This window comes from Salmo salar, chromosome ssa06, assembly GCF_905237065.1.
Source record: "Salmo salar chromosome ssa06, Ssal_v3.1, whole genome shotgun sequence".
Taxonomy (NCBI): Eukaryota; Metazoa; Chordata; class Actinopteri; order Salmoniformes; family Salmonidae; genus Salmo; species Salmo salar.
In genome coordinates this window covers 20,045,617-20,069,166 of record NC_059447.1, presented here as the reverse complement: position 1 = coordinate 20,069,166, position 23,550 = coordinate 20,045,617, and the positions used below count along the sequence as shown (strand labels likewise).

Below are 23,550 nucleotides of genomic sequence, written 5' to 3'. Positions count from 1 at the left end.
CTCCAGAACAATCACACCAGACCCTGCACTATACTACCCTCCAGAACAATCACACCAGACCCTGCACTATACTACCCTCCAGAACAATCACACCAGACCCTGCACTATACTACCCTCCAGAACAATCACACCAGACCCTGCACTATACTACCCTCCAGAACAATCACACCAGACCCTGCACTATACTACCCTCCAGAACAACACACCAGACCCTCCACTATACTACCCTCCAGAACAACACACCAGACCCTGCACTATACTACCCTCCAGAACAACACACCAGACCCTGCACTATACTACCCTCCAGAACAACACACCAGACTAGAGGTCGACCGGTTATGATTTTTCAACGCCGATACCGATTATTGGAGGACCCCAAAAAAAAACGATACCGATTAAATCGGTCGATTTTATTTTTTTATTTGTAATAATGACAATTACAACAATACTTATTTTAACTTAATATAATACATCAATAAAATCTATTTAGCCTCAAATAAATAATGAAACATGTTCAATTTGGTTTAAATAATGCAAAAACAAAGTGTTGGAGAAGAAAGTAAAAGTGCAATATGTGCCATGTAAGAAAGCTAACGTTTAAGTGCCTTGCTCAGAACATGAGAACATATGAAAGCTGGTGGTTCCTTTTAACATGAGTCTTCAATATTCCCAGGTAAGAAGTTTTAGGTTGTAGTTATTATAGGAATTATAGGACTATTTCTCTCTATACCATTTGTATTTCATATACCTTTGACTGTTGGATGTTCTTATAGGCACTTTAGTTTTGCCAGTGTAACAGTTTAGCTTCCGTCCCTCTCCTCGCCCCTACCTGGGCTTGAACCGGGAACACATCAACAACAGCCACCCTCGAAGCATCGTTAACCATCGCTCCACAAAAGCTTTAATCCTATGCATCTTTCATCAATGTTTATGATGAGTATTTCTGTAATTTGATTTGCCTCTCTGCAATTTCACCGGATGTTATTTGAGACAATGCATTACTGAACATAACGCGCCAATTTAAACTGAGGTTTTTGGACATAAAGAGGGACATTATTGTAACATGGAGTCCTGGGAGTGCCACCTGATGAAGATCAAAGGTTAGTAATTCATTTCATCGCTATTTCTGACTTTTGTGAGTCCTCTCCTTGGCTGTGAAATGTCAGTATGGTTTCTTGTGGCTAGGCGCTGTCCTAACATAATCGCATGGTGTGCTTCCGCCGTAAAGCCTTTTTGAAATCAGACACTGGTTGGATTAACAAGAAGTTTATCTTTAAAATGGTGTATAATACTTGTATGTTTGAGGAATTGTAATTATGGGATTTCTGTTGTTTGAATTTGGCGCCCTGCAATTTCACTGGCTGTTGTCGAGGTGGGACGCTAGTGTCTCAATGATACCAGAGGTTAACTGACTTGCTTAGTTAAATAAAATGTAAAAAAATTATTAGAATAATAAAATAAAAAATTTAATCGGCCACAATCGGTGTCCAAAAATGCCGATTACCGATTGTTATGAAAACGTGAAATCGGCCCTAATTAAATCGGTCGACCTCCACACCAGACCCTCCATTATACTACCCTCCAGAAAAATCACACACAGCAGAGCAGTTTCCTATACCAGGCCTCATTGAGTGTGTATATGTGTCGACCCTAACGGTCTGCAGTCTCCAGCATTTCTGCTTTAATCTTTCCTGTCTAATTAGGCCAGGGACAGACTCAGACCTGGTACAATAGATTAATGTACAGCCAATCAATGACATTATCAATCCATTAACGAGCAGTACAGTTGACTTCCAGAGCCAGATCTGGATCTGCCTGTGGTCGCCTGGGAGGAAACAGAATGAACAGCCCGTCTATAGCCACTGGCCAGGGATATTATCACAGAGCTCTGCTTGGCGCAGCACATCCTGGGCTCCGGCTTGGCAGAGGGTTCTTTTTACAAACCCTGCAGTGGTGAAACACCTGGATTGATACACAGACAGATACTCTTTAAATCCACACACAGACAAATCTCACACAACTTGTGGAAATAAGCACGCACACACAAATAACACCTCTAAACACTTGTGTTTAACAAATCTCTCTCTCTCACACACACACACACAGCTATTGATTGAGCTTATTAAGACGTCAGTACATCACGTCGTCTTGCTTGCAAACCCCTACGTCAATTCGCTATAGGGCTCTGTATTGATCCGTATGAGTTTCCCTCGACTAAACTGCCCCCACACCAGATATCAAAGTAGACTGGACACTGACCAAAAGCAGAGAGAGAAAACACTTCTTCTCCTCCTCCTCCTCCTCCTCCACTGTTCTCTTACACAACAACAGGAGCTTTGATGCCCAGTCCTCCCACACTCAGTGGGTACTGCCAGTTCTCCGATGGTGTACTAACAAACCAGAGAGAGATCAGATCACCCAGAGATTTAGTCTACATTGTACAACCACTGAGGTGTCTCAGGGGTAACCTACTAGCTTTCCTTTCATGTATTATATTATAGATGAGGACTTTATAATAATCATTGACCTGCAGGGAAAGTTCACTGAAATCCCTGTGGTCAAATGTAATAAATGTTTGCTGAATATAATCACATCATTTCCTGGGAGCAACTGCCAGATCCTCATTACCCTCATATTGATCTAACCTCCCCTGACAGATCCTCATTACGCTCATCATATTAATCTAACCTCCCCTGACAGATCCTCATTACCCTCATCATATTAATCTAACCTCCCCTGACAGATCCTCATTACCCTCATCATATTAATCTAACCTCCCCTGCCAGATCCTCATTACCCTCATCATATTAATCTAACCTCCTCTGCCAGATCCTCATTACCCTCATCATATTAATCTAACCTCCCCTGACAGATCCTCATTACCCTCATCATATCAATCTAACCTCCCCTGACAGATCCTCATTACCCTCATCATATTAATCTAACCTCCCCTGACAGATCCTCATTACCCTCATCATATTAATCTAACCTCCCCTGCCAGATCCTCATTACCCTCATCATATTAATCTAACCTCCCCTGACAGATCCTCATTACCCTCATCATATTAATCTAACCTCACCTGACAGATCCTCATTACCCTCATCATATTAATCTAACCTCACCTGACAGATCCTCATTACCCTCATCATATTAATCTAACCTCCCCTGCCAGATCCTCATTACCCTCATCATATTAATCTAACCTCCCCTGACAGATCCTCATTCCCCTCATCATATTAATCTAACCTCCCCTGACAGATCCTCATTCCCCTCATCATATTAATCTAACCTCCCCTGCCAGATCCTCATTACCCTCATCATATTAATCTAACCTCCCCTGCCAGATCCTCATTACCCTCATCATATTAATCTAACCTCCCCTGACAGATCCTCATTACCCTCATCATATTAATCTAACCTCCCCTGACAGATCCTCATTACCCTCATCATATTAATCTAACCTCCCCTGCCAGATCCTCATTACCCTCATCATATTAATCTAACCTCCCCTGACAGATCCTCATTACCCTCATCATATGAATCTAACCTCCCCTGACAGATCAAAGACAGTTGACATCACAGCCAAGGAGCAGTGATACAGTCACACACACACCACAGTCAGGGAGCTAAGACAGATTACAAACCACATGTTCTAGAAATCTAAACGGTGAAACCACAGGTTGAACGATGCTACACACACACTTTTTTGTTGTTGAAAAACTGATGCACTATCAACTCACCCTTAAAAGCCTGGGATGTTAGGCCAAATACTAAACACACCGAAAACTTCATTAGCAGAACCATTTCAAAACAAATGTGGTGTTGAGACTAACCACCAGCAGGCTGTCTTCTGGAGTGTATTACTGAGGGAGATATCACTCCCAGCAGGGTTCACAACTCCTCCTTTAAACCCTTCTGGGCCTCACTACATTCTGCTTACAAAATTAGGTTTTACTGAAAATGTTTCCACACAGTTGTTTAAGCTGGGCTCTGGAGGGTCAGTGCAGGTCTGTGGGGTGGAAAAAACAACACACACACACACACACACACACACACACACACACACACACACACACACACACGTCCCCCCCTACGGTTTCCTAAACCATTATAGAGTAGAGAGCTGCCATTCCCCTGAGAAAGAACACAGGCCTATATTTACCACAGGCAGGGCAGGGACAGGCTGGTAGAGGGGATCTCAGATTTCCATCTGTCTATCTCTGGGTGGGTTTCAATTGGCACTGAGATTACGGCCACCGCCCATCCTCCTCTTTTCCCTCAAACAGAACAGAAGCACTTCTCTTCCTTCTCTTCTCTCTCCAACAGTGTGCCATCGCTTCCTCTCTCTCGCTCTCTCATATTGCCCTTGTTGCTATGGAAACTTCTCCAAACAGCACTCCGGGGCCTGAGAGGGTGTGTGTGATCTGTGGCCGCCTGAGTTTGCGCCCCTCCCGGTTCTACAGAACAAATCCTGTCAGAGGAGCACTAGCAAGTAGAGAAGAGAAAAATAAACAGTAGTTGAAATTCCCCTTCACATGTTGTAAGTTCAGCCTGAATGGGGTCAACAACACCACCTCTGACAGACACACAATCATCCAGCTGCTGCCATTCAGCCATGCCCTTGACTAGTGAAGCACTGTCTGAGGGAGGCAACCATGCTGCCACACACACACACACACACACACACACACACACACACACACACACACACCAGATGTCCTAAACAACTGTGAGTGCAGCATGGCCAACCAGCAGCAACTGGCACTCCTCCTCCACATATGCCTTTAACCTTCCTTGAACAGTCTTTATTACCTCCACTTCATCCCTTCTTTCTCACCTTCCACCCAGCCCGATCATATCACTATAACCACCGGTCCTAATATTACCCTAGATCACCTTCCACCCAGCCACAGGCTGATCATATCACTATAACCACTGGTCCTAATATTACCCTAGATCACCTTCCACCCAGCCACAGGCTGATCATATCACTATAACCACTGGTCCTAATATTACCCTAGATCACCTTCCACCCAGCCACAGGCTGATCATATCACTATAACCACTGGTCCTAATATTACCCTAGATCACCTTCCACCCAGCCACAGGCTGATCATATCACTATAACCACTGGTCCTAATATTACCCTAGATCACCTTCCACCCAGCCACAGGCTGATCATATCACTATAACCACTGGTCCTAATATTACCCTAGATCACCTTCCACCCAGCCACAGGCTGATCATATCACTATAACCACTGGTCCTAATATTACCATAGATCAGTTTGAGTGACTATGAGAGATACAATACTAACGCCAACCAGGGGACCTACTTACCCAGTAACACAGACTGGTCATAAAATATGAAGGGGCCCACTGAAGAGACACGCTATTGCACTCTCAGGCTAGGGTCAGTGTGTCTAGAACCCCATCCATCAGGTGCTGTTTATTTGAAAGGGGCAGAACTCTACTACACTGCTGGGTGTCAGGTAGGTAGGTGTGTGTACTCTGCTGTGATTGACTCGTGTGTGAAAATGTATAACCTAAGAGCTGACTTCTCTCTTTCCCACTTTCTTTTTCCATCTAACACACTCCCTACCTCTCTCATGCACACACACATTCACCTCACACTAACATGTTAGAAATACGGCATAGAAGAGAAAAATCAGGCACTGGGCAGAAAATGAGATTTCTCTTTTATTCAAATCAAAACATATCCATGATGCCAGAATTTCTCCTTCTCTGAGAAATAACTAACATAACCTCTCAAAGTATCCTCCATTTGTGTGTTTTTAAAACACTACCGTTGAGCTGATATATACACACACACACACACGCACACACACACACACACAAACCCTTGAAATTAGTGGATTGGCTATTTCAGCCACACCTGTTGCTGACAGGTGTATAAAATTGAGCACGCCGCCATGCAATCTCCATAGACAAACATTAGCAGTAGAATGGCCTTACTGAAAAGCTCAGTGACTTTCAAAGTGGCACTGTCAGGATGCCACCTTTCAACAACTCAGTTCGTCAAAGTTCTACCCTGCTAGGTGTGTCCTGGTCAACTGTAGGTGCTGTTATTGTGAAGTGGAAACATCTAGGAGCAACAGGGGCTCAGCCGCGAAGTGGTAGGCCACACACGCTGACAGAACGGGATCGCCGAGTGCTAAAGCACATAGACGATTTTTCCGCGCTATCCTCGGTTGCAACCCACCACTACAGAGTTCCAAACTGCCTCTGGAAGCAACGTCAGCACAATAACTGCTTGTTGGGAGCTTCATGAAATGGGTTTCCATGGCCGAGCAGTCGCACACAAGCCTAAGATAACCATGTGCAATGCCAAGTGTCGGCTGGAGTGGTGTAAAGCTTGCCGCCATTAGACTCCGAAGCAGTGGAAACGCGTGATTCATCACGCCAGAGAATGCTTCACCATCTTGCAGTCCGACGGACGAATCTGGGTTTGGCGGATGCCAGGAGAACCCTACCTTCCCCAATGCATAGTGCCAACTGTAACGTTTGGTGGAGGAGGAATAATAGTCTGGGGCTATTTTTCATGGTTCGGGCTAGGCCCCTTACTTCCAGTGAAGGGAAATCTTAACGCTACAGCATAGAATGATATTCTAGATGATTCTGCGCTTCCAACTTTGTGGCAAGAGTTTGGGGAAAACCCTTTTCCCGTTTCATCATGACAATCCCCCCCCCATGTACAGCGCGAGGTCCATACAGAAATGGTTTGTCGAGATCGGTGTGGAAGAACTTGACTGACCTGCACAGAGCCCTAACCTCAACCCCATCGAACACCTTTGGGATGAATTGGAATGCAGACTGCAAGCCAGGCCTAATCGCCCAACATCAGTGCCCGACCTAACTAATGTTCGTGGCTGAATGGAAACAAGTTCCCGCAGCAATGTTCCAACATCTAGTGGAAGGCCTTCCCAGAAGAGTGGAGGCTGTTATAGCAGCAAAAGGGCGGGACCAACTCCATATTAATGCCCATGATTTTGGAATGAGATGTTCGGCGAGCAGGTGTCCACATACTTTTGGTCATGAGGTGTATATTGATTCTCTAATATATGGAGTTCAATAATAAAAAAAATATTTTTATTTAAAAAAATACTAATCAGTCGTAACTTTTAATATCTCGTTACAACATTTCCCAGTGTAGTACAGGGGGACAGAGTAGCTTGGGTGGTACCATATAATTAAAAATAACAATTGAATGTCTCTCTATAGCTGGTACAACTTATTTTCTCACAGGGGTAATACTCCAGAATCCTCCACTGACAGCAGTAGATCAATAGTCTAAAGCCAGGAAATAGCTGAGAGCCTGGGAGAGAGCAGGGTGACCTCCCCTTACAAGGGTAGACATCGTACAGGCTTTACATCAATCAGTGAGGCCATTCTCCTTACTAATAACTATGGTGTTTGTACCAATGGGAATACACTGGTAATTAACCCTTGGTTGGTGGGCTGTAGCATGGTGGTCTCTGCTGAGTCGTATTGATTAGGCCCCAAACGGAAGACAATGAACTGAAACAGGGAGGGACTACTTTAACTTGTCCAATAAAAAGCCTGATTTTCCTTTGCCCTTAGCTAAATGTTTTGCTACAGTGTTGCCTAATGAATGGCACTCTGGCCTCCTGCTCCTGTCCACTCAGGCTAGGTTTGTTCCCCTCACTGTGGGGCTTCTAAAAGGCCTCTCAGAATTTTGGATGTGATTGGTTGGGCTTTCATTCATTCCTCCCTCCCCTTCTCCAACTTGTCTCCAGTCTTTTGAGTTCTGACAACAGATGGCCCAACGGTTGCTGTCACCTGACCCTGTCCCTCTCAGCGCTACCGTCTCCCCATTCCGCAAGCCACACACACACACACACACACAGTACAGTGTGACAGCTCTCAAGGCTGATATTTCTGATGCCTAGCTACAGTACATGAGTCAACAGCCTTCTCTGTCAGTTTGTTCTGCCATTTAAAAAACTGTCCAACAAGGCAAAATCAATAACATTTTGTTAGTTCAACTTATTCAATAAGTGAAGTATTAGCCTACATTACTCTTTCATGTACAAGAAAGAGCGACTCTACCTAATTCTCAGATCAGTGCCACCAGGCATTTATATGGTTGATCAACTCTCTCACCGGACCATGGAGACACATGGTCTTGTTCCAGTCTTCCATGCTAGGCCTACCTGTTACATTCCAATTGTGTGTGTGTGTGTGTGTGTGTGTGCGCGAGTGAGAGACTGAGAACCCAGAGCATTTTCCTTTAATCGGTCTCCGCCTCACTCCACACACGACCTGGGACCGGTCCGGCGCCAAAACAGGCTTTCCCACAGTCAGAAGATGTGGTAGTAGTAGGGCTGTTAGAATTCTAACTATGAATTGTGATTCTATTGGGTAGGACATGGCTGTGGGAGAGCTTTCAATGCAGGGAAAGTGTTGCTTGGTTATTATCTTATTGCCTTATACCTTCACAGTGAGGGGAGTCAAGGTGGCTCCACAGGTTATCAAGAGGTTAAATTGAGCAATTATGAGACTTAGTAAAAACCATTACCAGAAAAAACCATTACCAGAAATAAACATTACCAGCAGAAGCCCTTAAGGACTGGATCGTAGACTAAATCCTGTCTCGTGTAAGAGAGCTCACCTGCAGCAAATTCTACTGCGGTAAGGAAGCCATTTCTCTACTGCAGCACACGCACACACACACACACACCCCCGTTCCCCTCGACACAAGGCTCCTCATGGTAAACCCACACACCCTGGCACTCCCACCTCTTCTACATGCCTGTGAGAACAGTGAGATATTAAAGGTAATTACAAGGGATGTATGTAAATGTCATCTAGTTGTCAGGCAAGCCAGGCCTTGGAGGACAGCCTGTGGTCTGGGCCTAGTCCAACTCAGGGAGAGGAGAGGACTAAACATGTCAGCTGACTGAAGGGCTTTTCTATAGGAATGCCCTTAGCATTTTTCAAAGGAGAGCGAGGGTAGAGTATGGTAGTCAAGCTAATGGGAGTGGTTGTGTTGTAACACACTCGTGTACGGGAGCATGTTCTACTGTTATTCTCGCTCTCTCTCAACAAGAAGCACAAAATAATTTCTCCTCTTAAAGAACCAAATTCCAGCACTGCCATTTCCCCCTCATTTATTTACACGAGGTGTCAAAAGTGACAATGTAAAAAAAACAACATTCCAACTTCACACACACACACACACACACACACACACACACACACACACACACACACACACACACAAATCACCTGCATATTCAGTGACAATCACACCTGCAAGCAGTTTCATGCCCAGGCCCCAGAGATGATGGGCTGAAGAGAGATCAGAACAATGATGATAGAACAGCATGTACTGTAAACTAGGGCAGCATGATATGGGCAAATACATTTAATTGTGATTCAGATCAAAACACTTGAGTGAACTGTTGGAATTATGGAAATAAAATGCGTTTTCCGATTATATTTGTTTAATAATAGAATCTTTGAGAACTAACAATTGCAGAAAATTTGCTAAATCTATTTCAGTTCCATGGAGAATTTAATAATTGCAGGAAATTGGCTTGAAAATGCACAAAAAAAATTGCTACACCACTTAGATTGGGGGACTTTCAAATGCTCCCTAAAATTCAGCCGAGCCAAAGTCTAACTGCGCTCTTTGCCGCATCCATTGCCACGACCACCACCTAAGACCCTTTTTTTATCCAGAAAAAAATGGATAAACTGCACAACATGAAAAGTTTCTTCCTTGAAAATTCAGTGGGAGGGAGAGAACAGTGTGTGACTAACATGAGAGATACTGTACCATGAGAGGAAACACAGGAAGCAAAGGAAACATCAAGCTAAGCAAGGGATAGTTAGTCCAAACTAAGATAACTACAAAAGGCGCTATGCTACCATTTTCATTGTGTTGTTCCCTCATAACACATAGCCTTACACACAGAAATGCTGAACCACAAGCGCACACACGGACTGAATCATCGGGCTGAATCATCGAAACCACAACCACAGCGGTTGTTCTTGTGAGCAACTCTGGAACTCATCAGCAAGAATGCACCAAGATCTTCAATGTATCAACTGTCAAGGATGAATATTAGTATCAAGACTGAAAATATTTAGCTAGAAATAGAAGCCAAATTAAAATATATCTTTACAATTTCAACATTCTCTCCTCACTCCAACTGTTGTAAAATGTATTCTCAAATGTACTTCAAAGATCTTTTTACTCAAGTGAGAGCAAAGAATCAATTCAGTAAGATTTCTGAATGCAACACAAACTCATTCAGGACTCCGAATGGCGCTTTACTGTTGGAAAAAGATGTAAAACACTGAAATACGGGAGGTGAATGAGAAACAACCTCAGGATAATTTGAGGCAGCTTTCATTCTCCACGGCTGTGGTAATGACTTGACTGATCTGACAGAGGCTCTGACTGTAGTCAGTGGACATAACCACAATAGGGCGACGGGATTCAATAACAAATACTATTTTTATGTGAGTGACGGAGGAATAGCTAACTTGTGTAGAAAGGAACGATTGATGATAACCCTCGCCACACATCTAGAGGCCATCTGAATACGGGAAGAGCAACAGAGGAACAGATAGCTCCCTAAACCTTGGATAAGACACAGTATCAAACCTCTAGCCTGTTCTACAGAGGAACAGGATATGTACTATACCATTTCAATTCAAGTAAATACAGCAAATAAATACTCATGCAATTGTTCCATACACACTCTGAATTATCTAGAATGGACATGAAATGAACCTGAAACGGTCAGTAGATGCCAGTCAGTAGTGTAACGGTCAGTACATGCCAGTCAGTAGTGTAACGGTCAGTAGACGCCAGTCAGTAGTGTAACGGTCAGTAGCGCAGCCAGCATTCTCACCTGAGGGAGTAGGTATATCCTGTGTTCTCTGGAGCACACTGTGGAGGAGTGTATGTGTGTAGGCGAGAGAAATCCATGGTCATTCTCCGATCAGACTGCAAGAGTCAGGGTGGAAGGGAGAGGACTCTTTAGGCCATAGCACAATAGATGAGGGATTATCATTCTAACACACCAGCAAGGGCATGCATTACACACACACACACACACACACACAATTGTTCAGCTTGTCTCTCGACACTAGTGATGTTTAGATCCAGTAACAAGTTGATTTACTTTCCCTCGGAGCAATAGCATAGTCCTACAAACACTCACTAGTTAGCATACAAACAAACTGTTCCACACACATACTACACTTCTCTGGTGAATATTAGACAATCTCTCTCTCTGTGCCTCCACAGCACAATCCCACATTAGACCCAATCTAGTTGGCTTCACTCCAAGAAAACCTAGGCAGCAGTAGATGCTCTGGAGAGTCCCAGAGCCCAGGTAGGCAGGCAGACAGACAGACGAGTAATGAGAACAGTTACACATAATAGTTTCCCCTAGCACACAATACTACAGCCCTGCTCTGTTCTGTAGAATAGACTTGGCCAACCTCCTTCCCTTGCATTATGTCTGCGGCCTGTTGACGACAAGCGCTTCGGCAGGCAGGCAGCAGGGTTGGGTAATGAATGGAACTCTTCTTCTCTTTCTGTAGTTCAGCAGCTGTGGGCTGACGGGGACCAGTGGAGACAGGACAGGGGACAATGGGAGTCCCTCTCAGGCAAGGAACCCAGCCAAAATACCAGACTGACTCCCTCTCAGGCACAGCACCCAGCCCAATACCACACGACTGGAAAACAGGCTCTCTCCCTTCAGAGAGTAGCACATACAGAGGCGGAGCTGTAGGCCCAACCCTTGTAATGGACGGGACACACCTAGCCAGGTAGATGCCTGGGGCCTGTTCAGGAGGGTGCGGTGCAAATAACATTACAGAATGTTTGTGTAGGAGAGGAGTACACATAATTGTTGGAATTTTGCCAGTTGTATACATTAGCCTACATTTCTGTCTGCATCATTGTGAGCCCTGCACACTCCCAGACGCAACACCAGGAAGATGGCATGCGTGGGACACAGTAATCTATAAGCTCCTCAATTGAACATGACCCCATGAAGGGTCAGGAGAGAGGGCTAACATGAAACCTGTTTAAACCTAACAGGTACTATATAGGGAACATAAAAGGGATGTATTTGGTTGTGGTGATTGGTTTATTCAAAACAGAGGGAAATCAATAAATGGAGCTGAAACACTAATGTATTGATTTTAACTATGGATCTACAACAGCTAGCCTTGAAGTAAACTCAAACAGCAATGGAACGGTTGCCTCTCAAATATGCACAGAATTCAATGGTTACATAATGACTCCGCTTCCACTGATAACTTACAGTAGGATGGCCCTGCAAGTTACTGCCCACGTCATATCTTCCTACAACAAACCCTGAGCCGTGCTGATACTACAGTAGCTAAGGAAGGGGTGCTGCCACCTATAATATACTATTATAGAGGTTGTACTAAATAAGAGCGAGCACTATAGAGGGAACAGATGGCATTCCCCCAAATCAGAGGGACTACTGCCTGGTAATCTTAACCACAGGTCAAATCTATTTGTAAATCCAAAGGCCCAAAACAGGGATAAATAATCATGAAAACCCATGTGGCATCTTTAATTCTGCCTAGATTAGTTGGTTGGATTGGAGGCCTGTTTTTGGCAATCCTTCTGGATGCAGAAGTTACTGGACATTCCAAGTTCAGGAAAATAACTATTTAAGCCCTCCGGTGTGTTCAAAACTGAATTATTTTGAGATTGCAGAGCTGAGATGGGAACCAACTTTAGAAACATGTTTCAACTGCCATCCAATGTATCACAATCACCATAAAAGAGCAATTGGTCATCCTCCATTTTTGCTTTTACAAGCCATCTTCCCAGGGGTCATCGCTAGAAAGGATTCAGCTTTTGTCAAATTCACATAAGTTGATTATTTTCATTTTAGATAACCCTAACTCTTTCTAACCTTAACCTAATTATCCTAACCTGCTACATTAACTATCCTAATCTGCTGCGTAAATTCTCCTAACCTGCTACGAAATGTCAAATCTGACAAAACCTGTATCCTTTCTCGTCAAAACCCTTCCCAGGCTTAGCTTGTAAAATCTTGCAAAGGGCATGACCTATGAACTTATACTCGAGAGACAGGCTGAACACAAACAGCACAGGCACACTCACTAGCCTGCCCGCCCATATACACACACACACTATAGAACAGGGTTTCCCAAACTTAAATAACCAACTCATCACCAAGCTTTGATTATTAGAATCAGCTGTGTAGTGCTTGGGCAAAAAACAAAACGTGCACGGAGGGGGGCAGGACCAAGTTTGGGAAACCTTGCTATAGAGAACCACAGTATGAGTCCTAATACCCATAAAACGGTACGGTCAAACTGGGAAATAGTACCAATAGTTTAGATTTAAAAAAGTCACCTTGTCCGGGAGAGATTTACATGGTTATCAAAACGTCATGCCAGGGTACGCCTACATGAAACACAAGCAGTGTTCGAATACTCATACTAACCTCACTATTTGTGACGCGAATTGAGTATATTGTATGCTTATTGGTCATAGTATGGATATAGTTAGTATGCCAAAAGTTCCCGTACTAAATTCGCCAAAATACGAAGGATACACGCAGTGGACACTGTTTCCGTGCTTTTACGGCCCATAATGCAATTCTTCAGAAAATGGCTGTGGCTTCATAATTTTTCAGATTTGAAGAAAATATGAAGCCGAAGTCCGATGATAGCGGATACAAATTCATTGCTTGAACTAATTATGACAGATGTTAAGAAAATGTTAAGCAATGTAATAACTTTTCACATAAGTTACACGTTATGTTGGCTGACAATTTGTTAGCTACACGATCCTTACGAACCACATAGCATTACAGCAGTATGTACTTTACCGGTATGTTAGCTAGTTAGTTGGCTACTAATACATCAAACTTCCCAGGCAGTATAACTAACTACCCAACGTTTGACTTGGTTATTCACATCATTCTTAGCTAAGTGGTATAGTTGTGCGTTTCTATGGATATCGTTAATTTTGCCTATCTACTCCGATTTCAGAGCCCTCTCCTGTTGAATATGGACGGTGTCAGTAAACGTTGGCAAAAAAAAGTGTAATTAAATTGTTGCCAGCAGCCCAGTTAGTCACCAATGCTCTGGATAACATGAAAACTGCCTAACCAGCTCTGCTAGGGCGAGTAAAACGGTCAGTGAGATGTTACATCATTTTGAGTCTGGAAGTAACTAGCCAACGTTAGTCAGTTAGCTTGCCGTTGAACGCTCAGATCAACCCTACTCCTCGGCCAGAGCGTCCAGTGTGACATCTGAATGCTCCGAGAGTGAAACGCTCTGAATTTACGAACTGACAATGCTCTGGATTTACGAACACCCATATCACACTCTGGCACTCCAGACACACCCGAAATCGTAAAATGTTTAGCTAGTCATTTGTTATGCTAACAAGCTAGCAAGAGGTTGCATCGCAATGTCATCAACTTCAGGAGCACTCAACTGAAACAATAGTTTGTTTACAGTATACTAAAATTAACTAATAGTATGTAGTATATACTCATTAAGTATGTAGTATACAGTATGGGTATTCGAACACAGCTACAGCCCTTAAGTGTTTATAAAATCCCCAATGGAAAAATGAATGGCACCATTTCCGTTTGACCACTAGGTTTTATCGGTATTATGACACCTCCACTGTGGAGCTCTATAGAAAGCTTTCTAAAATTGCCACTTTCACAACATGCATGTTTTTTGTAAAACTGTCTTTTCACAGAACAGTAAGTAGGTGACGCGCTAGGTAAAAAAAACGATATCGAATTGTTGATTCTGCACAAGTCGGGTTTTGAATATGTCAAAATGTGTACATCCATTTCAATGTGTGCAATTGGAGCAGCAAATGCCTAAATTACAAATATGAATGCATGTCCGAGTGACCCATAAACTCCGTGAGTCTCGTATTGCCTAATGCTAATTTTAGAAGGCAATATTTAGACAACGCAGACACCCGTCCATGCACTGACATTAACGTTGCGTTTATAACATACATATCAAACGTAGGCTCTCATTGCGCGGATACTGAGGATAATATAAAACAAACGTTTGAGCCTAAGGTCGTAGTTAACATGTGAAATAATGAAACAGGCCCGAGGTTCTGTTCGCTGTCAAAACAGAATATTGGAGAAAGGGGCCAGAGAAGCGCTACAAACTGGGAAATACAATGCGCGTTAATTTATAATAAATTACATTTTATGACTACTAAAAAAACGGAAGATAAAACATAATTCCAATAATGTCGTGTGTAACTTCTACTTGCCCGTCAGATAAGAGTCCATCTGTTATTCTTATGAGCGTAATCCAGTTGAAAAAGATCCACACATTTCTGTCTTGCAAGATGCGTTAACTTCACACCGCATGTCGAGGCGTCTATTCCAGGTATGGTGCGTTCGATGATCCTAACCTTGATACCAAAATAATATTTATCCGTGAACATACACAAAAGTTTGCAAGTTGTGTGTGTACGTAATTATCAGGCACAACAAGCAGAATTCCAAAATGGCTTCCCAGACGTAACAAAGCAAGAAGGATCGTAGCAGATATGTTCCTCCCACTCCCAGACCCGCTATTGTCAGTTTATGGCGCACACTGGATCTATTGGAGTAAAATTAAATTGCTGCATCCCACCACTGTGACTTCTCCCATCGGATGAGAGTTGAACTGGGAGTAGTGATCCAAGTATAATTGATAAACTATAGCGTAATACTGAATATGATTTAGTATCAAATCAATCAAATACTGGAGGTACAGAATACACAAAATAAAAAGCACTATGTTTTTGTCACAGGACTAAAGAGCTCAATAACTATATGACTAGGGCTCTTATACAAAACTAGAAATAATCTATAACTGGACAGTATAATGCAATCTGGGAAACTACTGCTACTGCACATTCAATGTATCATCATTTCCACAACAAGATCTACTCATTCAGATACACATACATGATCCACCAACAGCTGTTTCCCCATCACCTCTCCAGGACAGAACTCCTACAGCTGAGGGATCACTATTCATGTAAATGGATGACCACAGGACAGAGAGTGGTATTTTCTCTGTGGTCAAAAACATTAATGTTGGGCCAAACTCAAATCTTAACCAATGCAAGTGAATTCATACATACAGCAAAATCAGTTACAGTACTGCTTTTAAAATTTAGATCATATTTCAAATAAGGGTTTAATAATCCTAAAACATGTAACTCAATGAAGTCTAACACCATTTTCACTGGTGGCCTGTTTACAGAGCAGATTACAACCCACATATCAAATCAGGATCAGCTGAGAAGTTGAGCCTCATCAATAATTAATTTGGCCCCCATGGAACCTTTTGGATCAAGATTTAGAAAAGAGTCACATGAGACCAATACAACAGGATATATGCAACAGGGCAGTGGCACATTGCATGCATCTCCATTCCAAAAAAAGTGGTCCAGCATCATTCTCCTCCAACTTCATAGGACTACTGCACCACCTACTGTCTGTGATAGTGTATTACATGGTGATGTACCCTGTCACCCAAGCCATTTGAACCAATCACAGGGCTTTGGAAGATTGACAGGGGGAGCAAAAGGTGTCATCTCTGGTGTCTCGTTGGACATAGAGGCAGTGGGGTTTAGGGATAACATGTCAGGAGTGGTTGACGTAAGTCGCTTGAATCGAATGATAGAAGGAGCAAAGCCTGTCTTTTGATGTAAAACTATTTTGGGGGGTAAAACTTGGGTATGTGAGATATGCGGTGAGACCGCATGTACAGAAGCCGCTGCAGTGTTACAATTGTAAAAAGTTTGGACATGGACACGTGGCAATTGTTTGAAGGAATAAATATGTTGAAGAGTCAGATTAAGCATGTTCCCAGAGTGCCCTGTAAGGATGAAGGAGGTCACAGGATCACGGCTATCCAGCAGATTTCCTATGTGGAGGCAGTGAAAATAGCTGAAGGAGTGAATAGAGATGATGGTAGTGGATGTCCCACAGTCTGCAGTGAATGCCTTACAGGAGAAGGATCCCGACACACTAACAGTGACGAAGGTGGACTTTGTTGCGTTTATAGCAAACTAATTTAAACAAAATCAACAACAAAGATATCTAAGAAGTTAGACATTGTGAAGGGGGCAAATAGATTTCTGAATCTCCAGGACTTTATAGCAAAAATGTTACAAGGAATACTGAAGAGGTTCCTGAGCAGTTTTAGGTTTTTGTTCAAAATTATGGGTTAGTTATTAAGAGAACATAGTGGTATAGTCTGGTCGTGACCGGTCTCACACTCCAGTACAGTAGCTAGCAGTATATGCATCTGTTATTTGGTTGCGATCCGCCAATAAAAACTCGAAGACGACGACAGTAGGCGGGGTTACCGCGAGATGTTAAATTCAAAGTAAATCTAGTTCAGCTGGAGATGAGAAACATATTGTAGTTAGTTACCCTGTCAACATAAACGTCAATGATGCACACACACCATTCCAGTTTAGATAATTGGTGCACTGGTCAATAATTACGAAATCAAGTGCATGCAACCATGGTGGTGGCTGTTCGTGCAGCCTTGATGTGCTAGCTTAGTAGCTAGCTAGCCTACGTCATACCAAATATTGTGGTTATACCTTCTCGTATTCTAACGTTTCTGTTTTCTAAGTACCTCACTAGTTGCACGTATAATGCAACACTTATGCATACATTTCGCACGCCCCATTGCACAAGTTACTGGTAGAAGACACCACTAGTCTGAATGTGGGACTATTTCAAAAATATTTAACGTTTACTGTAACTTACACTTAGCGCTGGTTGACAAATCCACAGGTTGTTGTGAAGATGAGCGACGGTCTGTCTGGCTGTTCAGTTATCCAAGTCAGTACATGGCAAGCCTGCCTAAAAAGTAGCTAACGTTTGGTTTGCCCTTTCCCCGACTGGCACAGTAATATTTTCCGCTGCTCAAACTGACATCGCATGGAGGAGAGCAATAATTAACCGCGTTTCAAATCACAATCCTTTTTAGGTAAAAATGCCCATATATAGTAGCTGTAGGAAGCGCGTGCAGCCAGAGCTGTAGCGCCGCTGGCTGGACGGTTTTAGCATCTCTTTTTCGTCTCTGTCAACACTGGTTTTTGTTGTAAATAACAATACGTTTTTTATACATGGATTGTTGTCTAGAAACTAATATACACTGTTTATAAACAGTACCTTAATATAAAATCGTACTCTTTTTAAACTGGCCTATATAGGCATACTGTGATATCAGTTAGACCAGCAGTAGAGAGTGCACTGTATCCTATCCTATGACAAAACGATCAGGATACCATCCCTTGAAGAGGTAGGCTAGATAACCAGTTCTACAGAGTAAATAATTGTGTTTTGTGAATCCATTTGTGTTATATGACAATGGAAAGACTTGTGGAGGAAACTTTCTAGCCTACTATGAGATAAAATATGTAGGGCAGGCCACATGTCATATGAGGAATGTTGTTGATGCTGATCCTATTGTTTCTTGTTACCTACCTGAGGTCACATGACTAGAACGTTGCATAGGTTGTGTGAGTACAACTATCTCACTCTTGTAGAAGATAGGATCATTTTTGACAGGATTATAGACAATTTGCTACACAGTATGAGGAACTTGTTGCACTTTGTTAAAAATGTGTCTTCTGACAAGTCCATTTGCTGAATTTGTTTTTAAAAATGATTACCTACTAACATCTAGTACTGGACTGTATATGGCTCTTATGTATCTGTGCTCTCTTTCTGCAGATACCAATTGTGAGAGTTGCTTGACTACAGCCCAAGGTAGGATTGATATGCCTGTTTTCATTCATGTGAAGTGTGTTCAAGAGGGCTAGTAGACAGTCATGGAAGGCATTGCTGTTGCACTCTTGCTACATTGAAGAGCATTAGACCAGGCATTGTTGCTACACTCTTGCTACATTTAAGAGCATCAGACCAGGCACTGTTGCTACACTCTTGCTACATTTAACCACAGTGTGACAACAGAAGGCATTTGCTTGATCCTCAGATATAGAAATAGAGTTATTAGAATCATTGCTTCATGCTCTTTTTTTTCGTCTTCCAGAAATTGAGAGCAGAAGAAAGACACAGCAGAGTCCAGACAGGATGTTATTGAGAAGCTAGTCGGTGGTGCTGTGTGTGGAACCGCTCCTTTCCACAAAAATTGTCAACTTTCCAAAGAAAATATGAAAACGTCCTGCAAGCACCTATTAGGTAATAATGTGAATTTGTGTTCCGTATCTTGAATAATATTTCCTACAAATGGACGTTTATAATGTTATTGGGCAATGTGTGACAACTCTTCAGATGTGCACAATGAGGAGTTCCGTACAGGCAGAGTTGCAAAGAAAAAGCCATATCTCAGACTGGCCAATAAAAAGAAAATATTAAGATGGGCAAAAGAACACAGACACTGGACAGAGGAACTCTGCCTAGAAGGCCAGCATCCCGGAGTCGCCTCTTCACTGTTGACATTGAGACTGGTGTTTTGCGGGAACTATTTAATGAAGCTGCCAGTTGAGGACTTCTGAGGCGTCTGTTTCTCAAGCTAGACAATCTAATGTACTTGTTCTCTTGCTCAGTTGTGCCCCGGGGCCTCCCACTCTTTCTCTTCTGGTTAGAGCCAGTTTGCGCTGTTCTGTGACGGGAGTAGTACACGGCATTGTACGAGTTTCAGAAGAAAGTACTTTGTTTCTGGCTATTTTGAGCCTGTAATCGAACCCATAAATGCTGATGCTCCAGATACTCAACTAGTCTAAAGAAAACCAGTTTCATTGCTTCTTTAATCAGAACAACAGTTTTCAGCTGTGCTAACATAATTGCAAAAGGGTTTTCTAATGATCAATTAGCATTTTAAAATTATAAACTTGGATTAGCTAACACAACGTGCCATTGGAACACAGGAGTGATGATTGCTGATAATGGGCCTCTCTACACCTATGTAAATATTCCTGAAAACAATCAGCCGTTTCCAGCTACAATAGTCATTTACAACATTAACAATGTCTACACTGTATTTCTGATCAATTTGATGTTATTTTAATGGACAAAAAATGAGCTTTTCTTTGAAAAACAAGGACATTTCTAAGTGACCCCAAACTTTTGAACGGTAGTGTGTGTGTGTATGTATGTATGTATGTATGTATGTATGTATGTATGTATGTATGTATGTATGTATGTATGTATGTATGTATGTATGTATGTATGTATGTATGTATGTATGTATATATTTTTTTTGTTGGTAGGATTGATATGCCTGTTTTCATTCATGTGAAGTATGTTCAAGAGGGCTAGTAGACAGTCATGTAAGGCATTGCTGTTGCACTCTTGCTACATTGAAGAACATCCGACCAGGCATTGTTGCTACACTCTTGCTACATTTAAGAGCATCAGACCAGGCATTGTTGCTACATGTAAGAGCATCTGATCAGGCACTGTTACTACACTATATATATATAATGTTTTGTTGTTGCCTGTTATTTTGGCATTAATACGTGTCACATCAGTTTGCAAACAATGTAAAATAAAAAATAGAGTTAAAGCGTCATACAAACATGGTCTCTTTTTTTGCTTTCTTAAGGCAGCTCCAGTATGCAGGTGTTTCAGCCTAGCTCAGTGCTTTGTGGTGGTGAGGCAGCCAGTGGAAAATAGGGAGTGTAGGGGTTGGTAATGTTCTCTAGTTGCGCCGTGATTGGCTCAGTGTTCTGTCACTCATGGGGACAGTACGTCACCACAATCTACGGGGAGAGCTAAGAAAATTCAAGACCCTTGGGTGCTGCCATAGAGTTATATTAGAAGTGCCCATCTAAGAAGGCTCAAGGCCATTGGCCACAGATAAAATTACATCAAATCACTTCATATCTACCATAGCTTTGATTGGACTGATCATATCAACATCATACTTTCAAAATCTTAGCTATCAAGCTAGACAAGCAGTCATCATCATGAATCAAGTCGACAATCTACTGGCAAATTGTCACATGGAATGATACTGGAGAGACGATGCAGGTACGGGGAGTAAAACATGTAATATATAATGGATATGGAACGAGACAGGAACAGTGTCAGCAAACAGGTAACACAAACAAAAGACAATCAATGCAGCAGCGGGGAACAGAGCAAGGGAACTGACAAATATAGGGGAGGAAATAAACAGATGAGTGAGTACAGGTGAGTCCAATATCACTGATGCGCGTGACGAGGGAAGGCATATGTGTGCAATGAATGGAAGGAGTGCGTGATGCAGGGCAACCTGGCACCCTCAAGCACCAGTGGGGGAAGAGCGGGAGCAGACGTGACACAAATCCTTTTCAATCTGGTCATATGAAGAGAAATTATAGATAAAACCTATCGGTGCCCATTGGACATAAACATTACACAACAAGTTGCAAGTGGTTTGGATGGAATCAGTGGATAACTGCAATCACTAGCCTGCTATTCAGTGGAGTGGGTGTGTGGTCCAAGTCTGGGTATAAGGGTCTTTTTTCCAAGCATAAAAGGGTCAACATTCACATGCAACAACATGGACCAGAAAAGACTGAATACATTGCCATGCTGTATCCAGCACGACTTCTGCCACGTTCAAAACAACTGGAAACTCGGAACAGTGAATTCTCAGACTTCAGTGAGTTCAAGACAACTGGGAACTCTGGGGGGGGAAAAAAATAACTTTGACTGGGAAAATACGTTTTGAAAGGTCATCCAACTCGGAATTCCAAGTCGGGAACTCGGGCCTCTTTCTAGAGCTCCCCAAGTTCCTAGTTGTCTTGAAAGCACCATAAATCCAAAGAATGCCAAACTTTGATGACAACGTTTGATGACACAATTTGCCCACAAGAAGAACCGCCACACCACCTTCCTGTTCAAGTGAGCACAGCACAACAAGGTCAGTCCAAAAATGTATTGTATGCTGCTGCATATATGATGTAATGTGCCAGGGAGATGTGTATACCATAGCTAAGAAAGTAATACTAAGTATATGTTGTGTAGTAAGCTGTTAGTAGCCCATGTGCCTCACCGTAATAATTTGGTCCCTTTCCCCTCATAACTTAGCCTACTGTTCTGACTTGGTGGTGCACATGTAGCCTGTTTTAGAGAAATGTAATCATCGAATATTGTAATAGCTTTCATTGGCGGCTTATATGCCCCCTTTATTTGTCCTATGGTTCTGACATGGTGTACAGGGAGAATACTGTAAGAACAGCCCATGTTCTGAATTCCGTCACTGTACATTTCAAAAGTGCTGAACAAATAGTTTTATTGACTACGTCCATTCTAGCTCACTCAATAATGTCTTAATCGAAATTGTCCCCTTATGACATAGTTTTTACATCTCAATTGTCAGGGGAAACCACATTTCTTTAACTCTCCTGTTGTGTTCGTTTCATGTTATTTAATTCTGTGTTCCCGGTCCAAAATGACCACCCCATTATAGCTGATTATAAATCCATAATAATACGATATTATCACCTAATGTTGTTAGATCTTTTTATCAACTTAAGTTCTTGTGAATATTACATCAGTTATCCACTGATTACAACTCGTTTATGAGTAAAAGAAAAGCATAATGTATGGATTATTTTGACTATAACAAATACTCAGATGAAACATTTTGTGCTATTTATCACAGACTACTTCGTATCAAAGTTTAACAAGGACTCTCCTCCTTACCAGTGTCATGATCAAAGATATGATCAAGAGCCTCACATACAGTATGTTGTTTGGTCATTGTGCTGTCAGAATGAATTGTGAGTAAGGCCTCAAAAAAGCTTTATATACCAGAGCTGCGTGAAAAGTTCTATATATTATTGAAACAATGTTGCGATTGTTTGTGAGAATTCTAACAGGTGTGGTTCCCGTGGGGGAAAGATTCTATTGGGGAAAGGTTCCTGTGGGGGTTGCCATGGAAGCCAAGAAGGGGAGTGAGGTGTGTGTGTGTGCTCAAACACACATGCATGTGGGGGTCTGGGAGAGGATGAATGGGCATGTGCCTGAACTCAATTTTATACACTAATTGTAGGCTCACCCATTCATTTCTAATGACCGGTCATTTTTGACTGGGAACACCACAGGTGTACAAAAGTTATGCCCTGTGTAGACAAAGTCATGGAACCTTATGACAATCAGATTAAATTAACTATATTTTTCCGAGAGAACTTGTAAATCGGTCCAATTCGACCAGAACACAGCAGGAGGGTTAAGCAAGTCAGCCGTATCAGCTATTATTTTTTTAAAGGCAGTAAATGAGGCTGAATGAATTGTTTCACTGCCAGACAATTCTCCGCTGATAGCCAGGTGTAGAAGTGGTAAGGATTCACTCCATGCTGCTGAAAAGAAAGCTCTGCTGTTGGGACAGCTGTATGTAAGCCCTAACAGTTTGTGAGCAACGTTTGTCACCGTTATAGTGCAATTAATGTCTTGTTGTGTTGTGCAGTGGCTTTTCTGGCATGCAACAAAACATTAGATTTTTTTTTTGCCCCACCAA

At 42.4% G+C, this 23,550-nt stretch overlaps 1 protein-coding gene and 1 long non-coding RNA gene across 9 annotated transcripts in view; one reads left to right on the top strand and one right to left on the bottom strand.

The window, feature by feature from the left end:
• Window positions 1–18,070, bottom strand: part of LOC106606547 (SUN domain-containing protein 1) — a 43,144-nt gene extending 25,074 nt beyond the window's left edge. For 2 of the 8 annotated variants that reach the window (XM_014202830.2, XM_045719906.1), the window contains exons 1-2: window positions 11,503–11,743; window positions 10,908–11,002 (exon numbers count right to left, since the gene is read on the bottom strand). In XM_014202830.2, the coding sequence (XP_014058305.2) occupies window positions 10,908–11,002; window positions 11,503–11,517 (110 nt within the window). In that variant the 5' untranslated portion in view covers window positions 11,518–11,743. Of the gene's footprint in view, window positions 1–3,741; window positions 3,870–10,907; window positions 11,003–11,502; window positions 11,744–15,331; window positions 15,636–17,840 lie in introns of those variants that run through there. The other 6 variants (XM_014202828.2, XM_014202829.2, XM_014202831.2 and 3 more) reach the window with 5 other exon arrangements.
• Window positions 18,071–18,164: 94 nt separating this feature from the next.
• LOC106606548 (uncharacterized) lies at window positions 18,165–19,897 on the top strand. Its single transcript, XR_001329075.2, has 3 exons — window positions 18,165–18,378; window positions 18,813–18,848; window positions 19,132–19,897. It is a non-coding gene; the product is annotated as an uncharacterized lncRNA (long non-coding RNA).
• The last annotated feature ends 3,653 nt before the right edge of the window (window positions 19,898–23,550 follow it).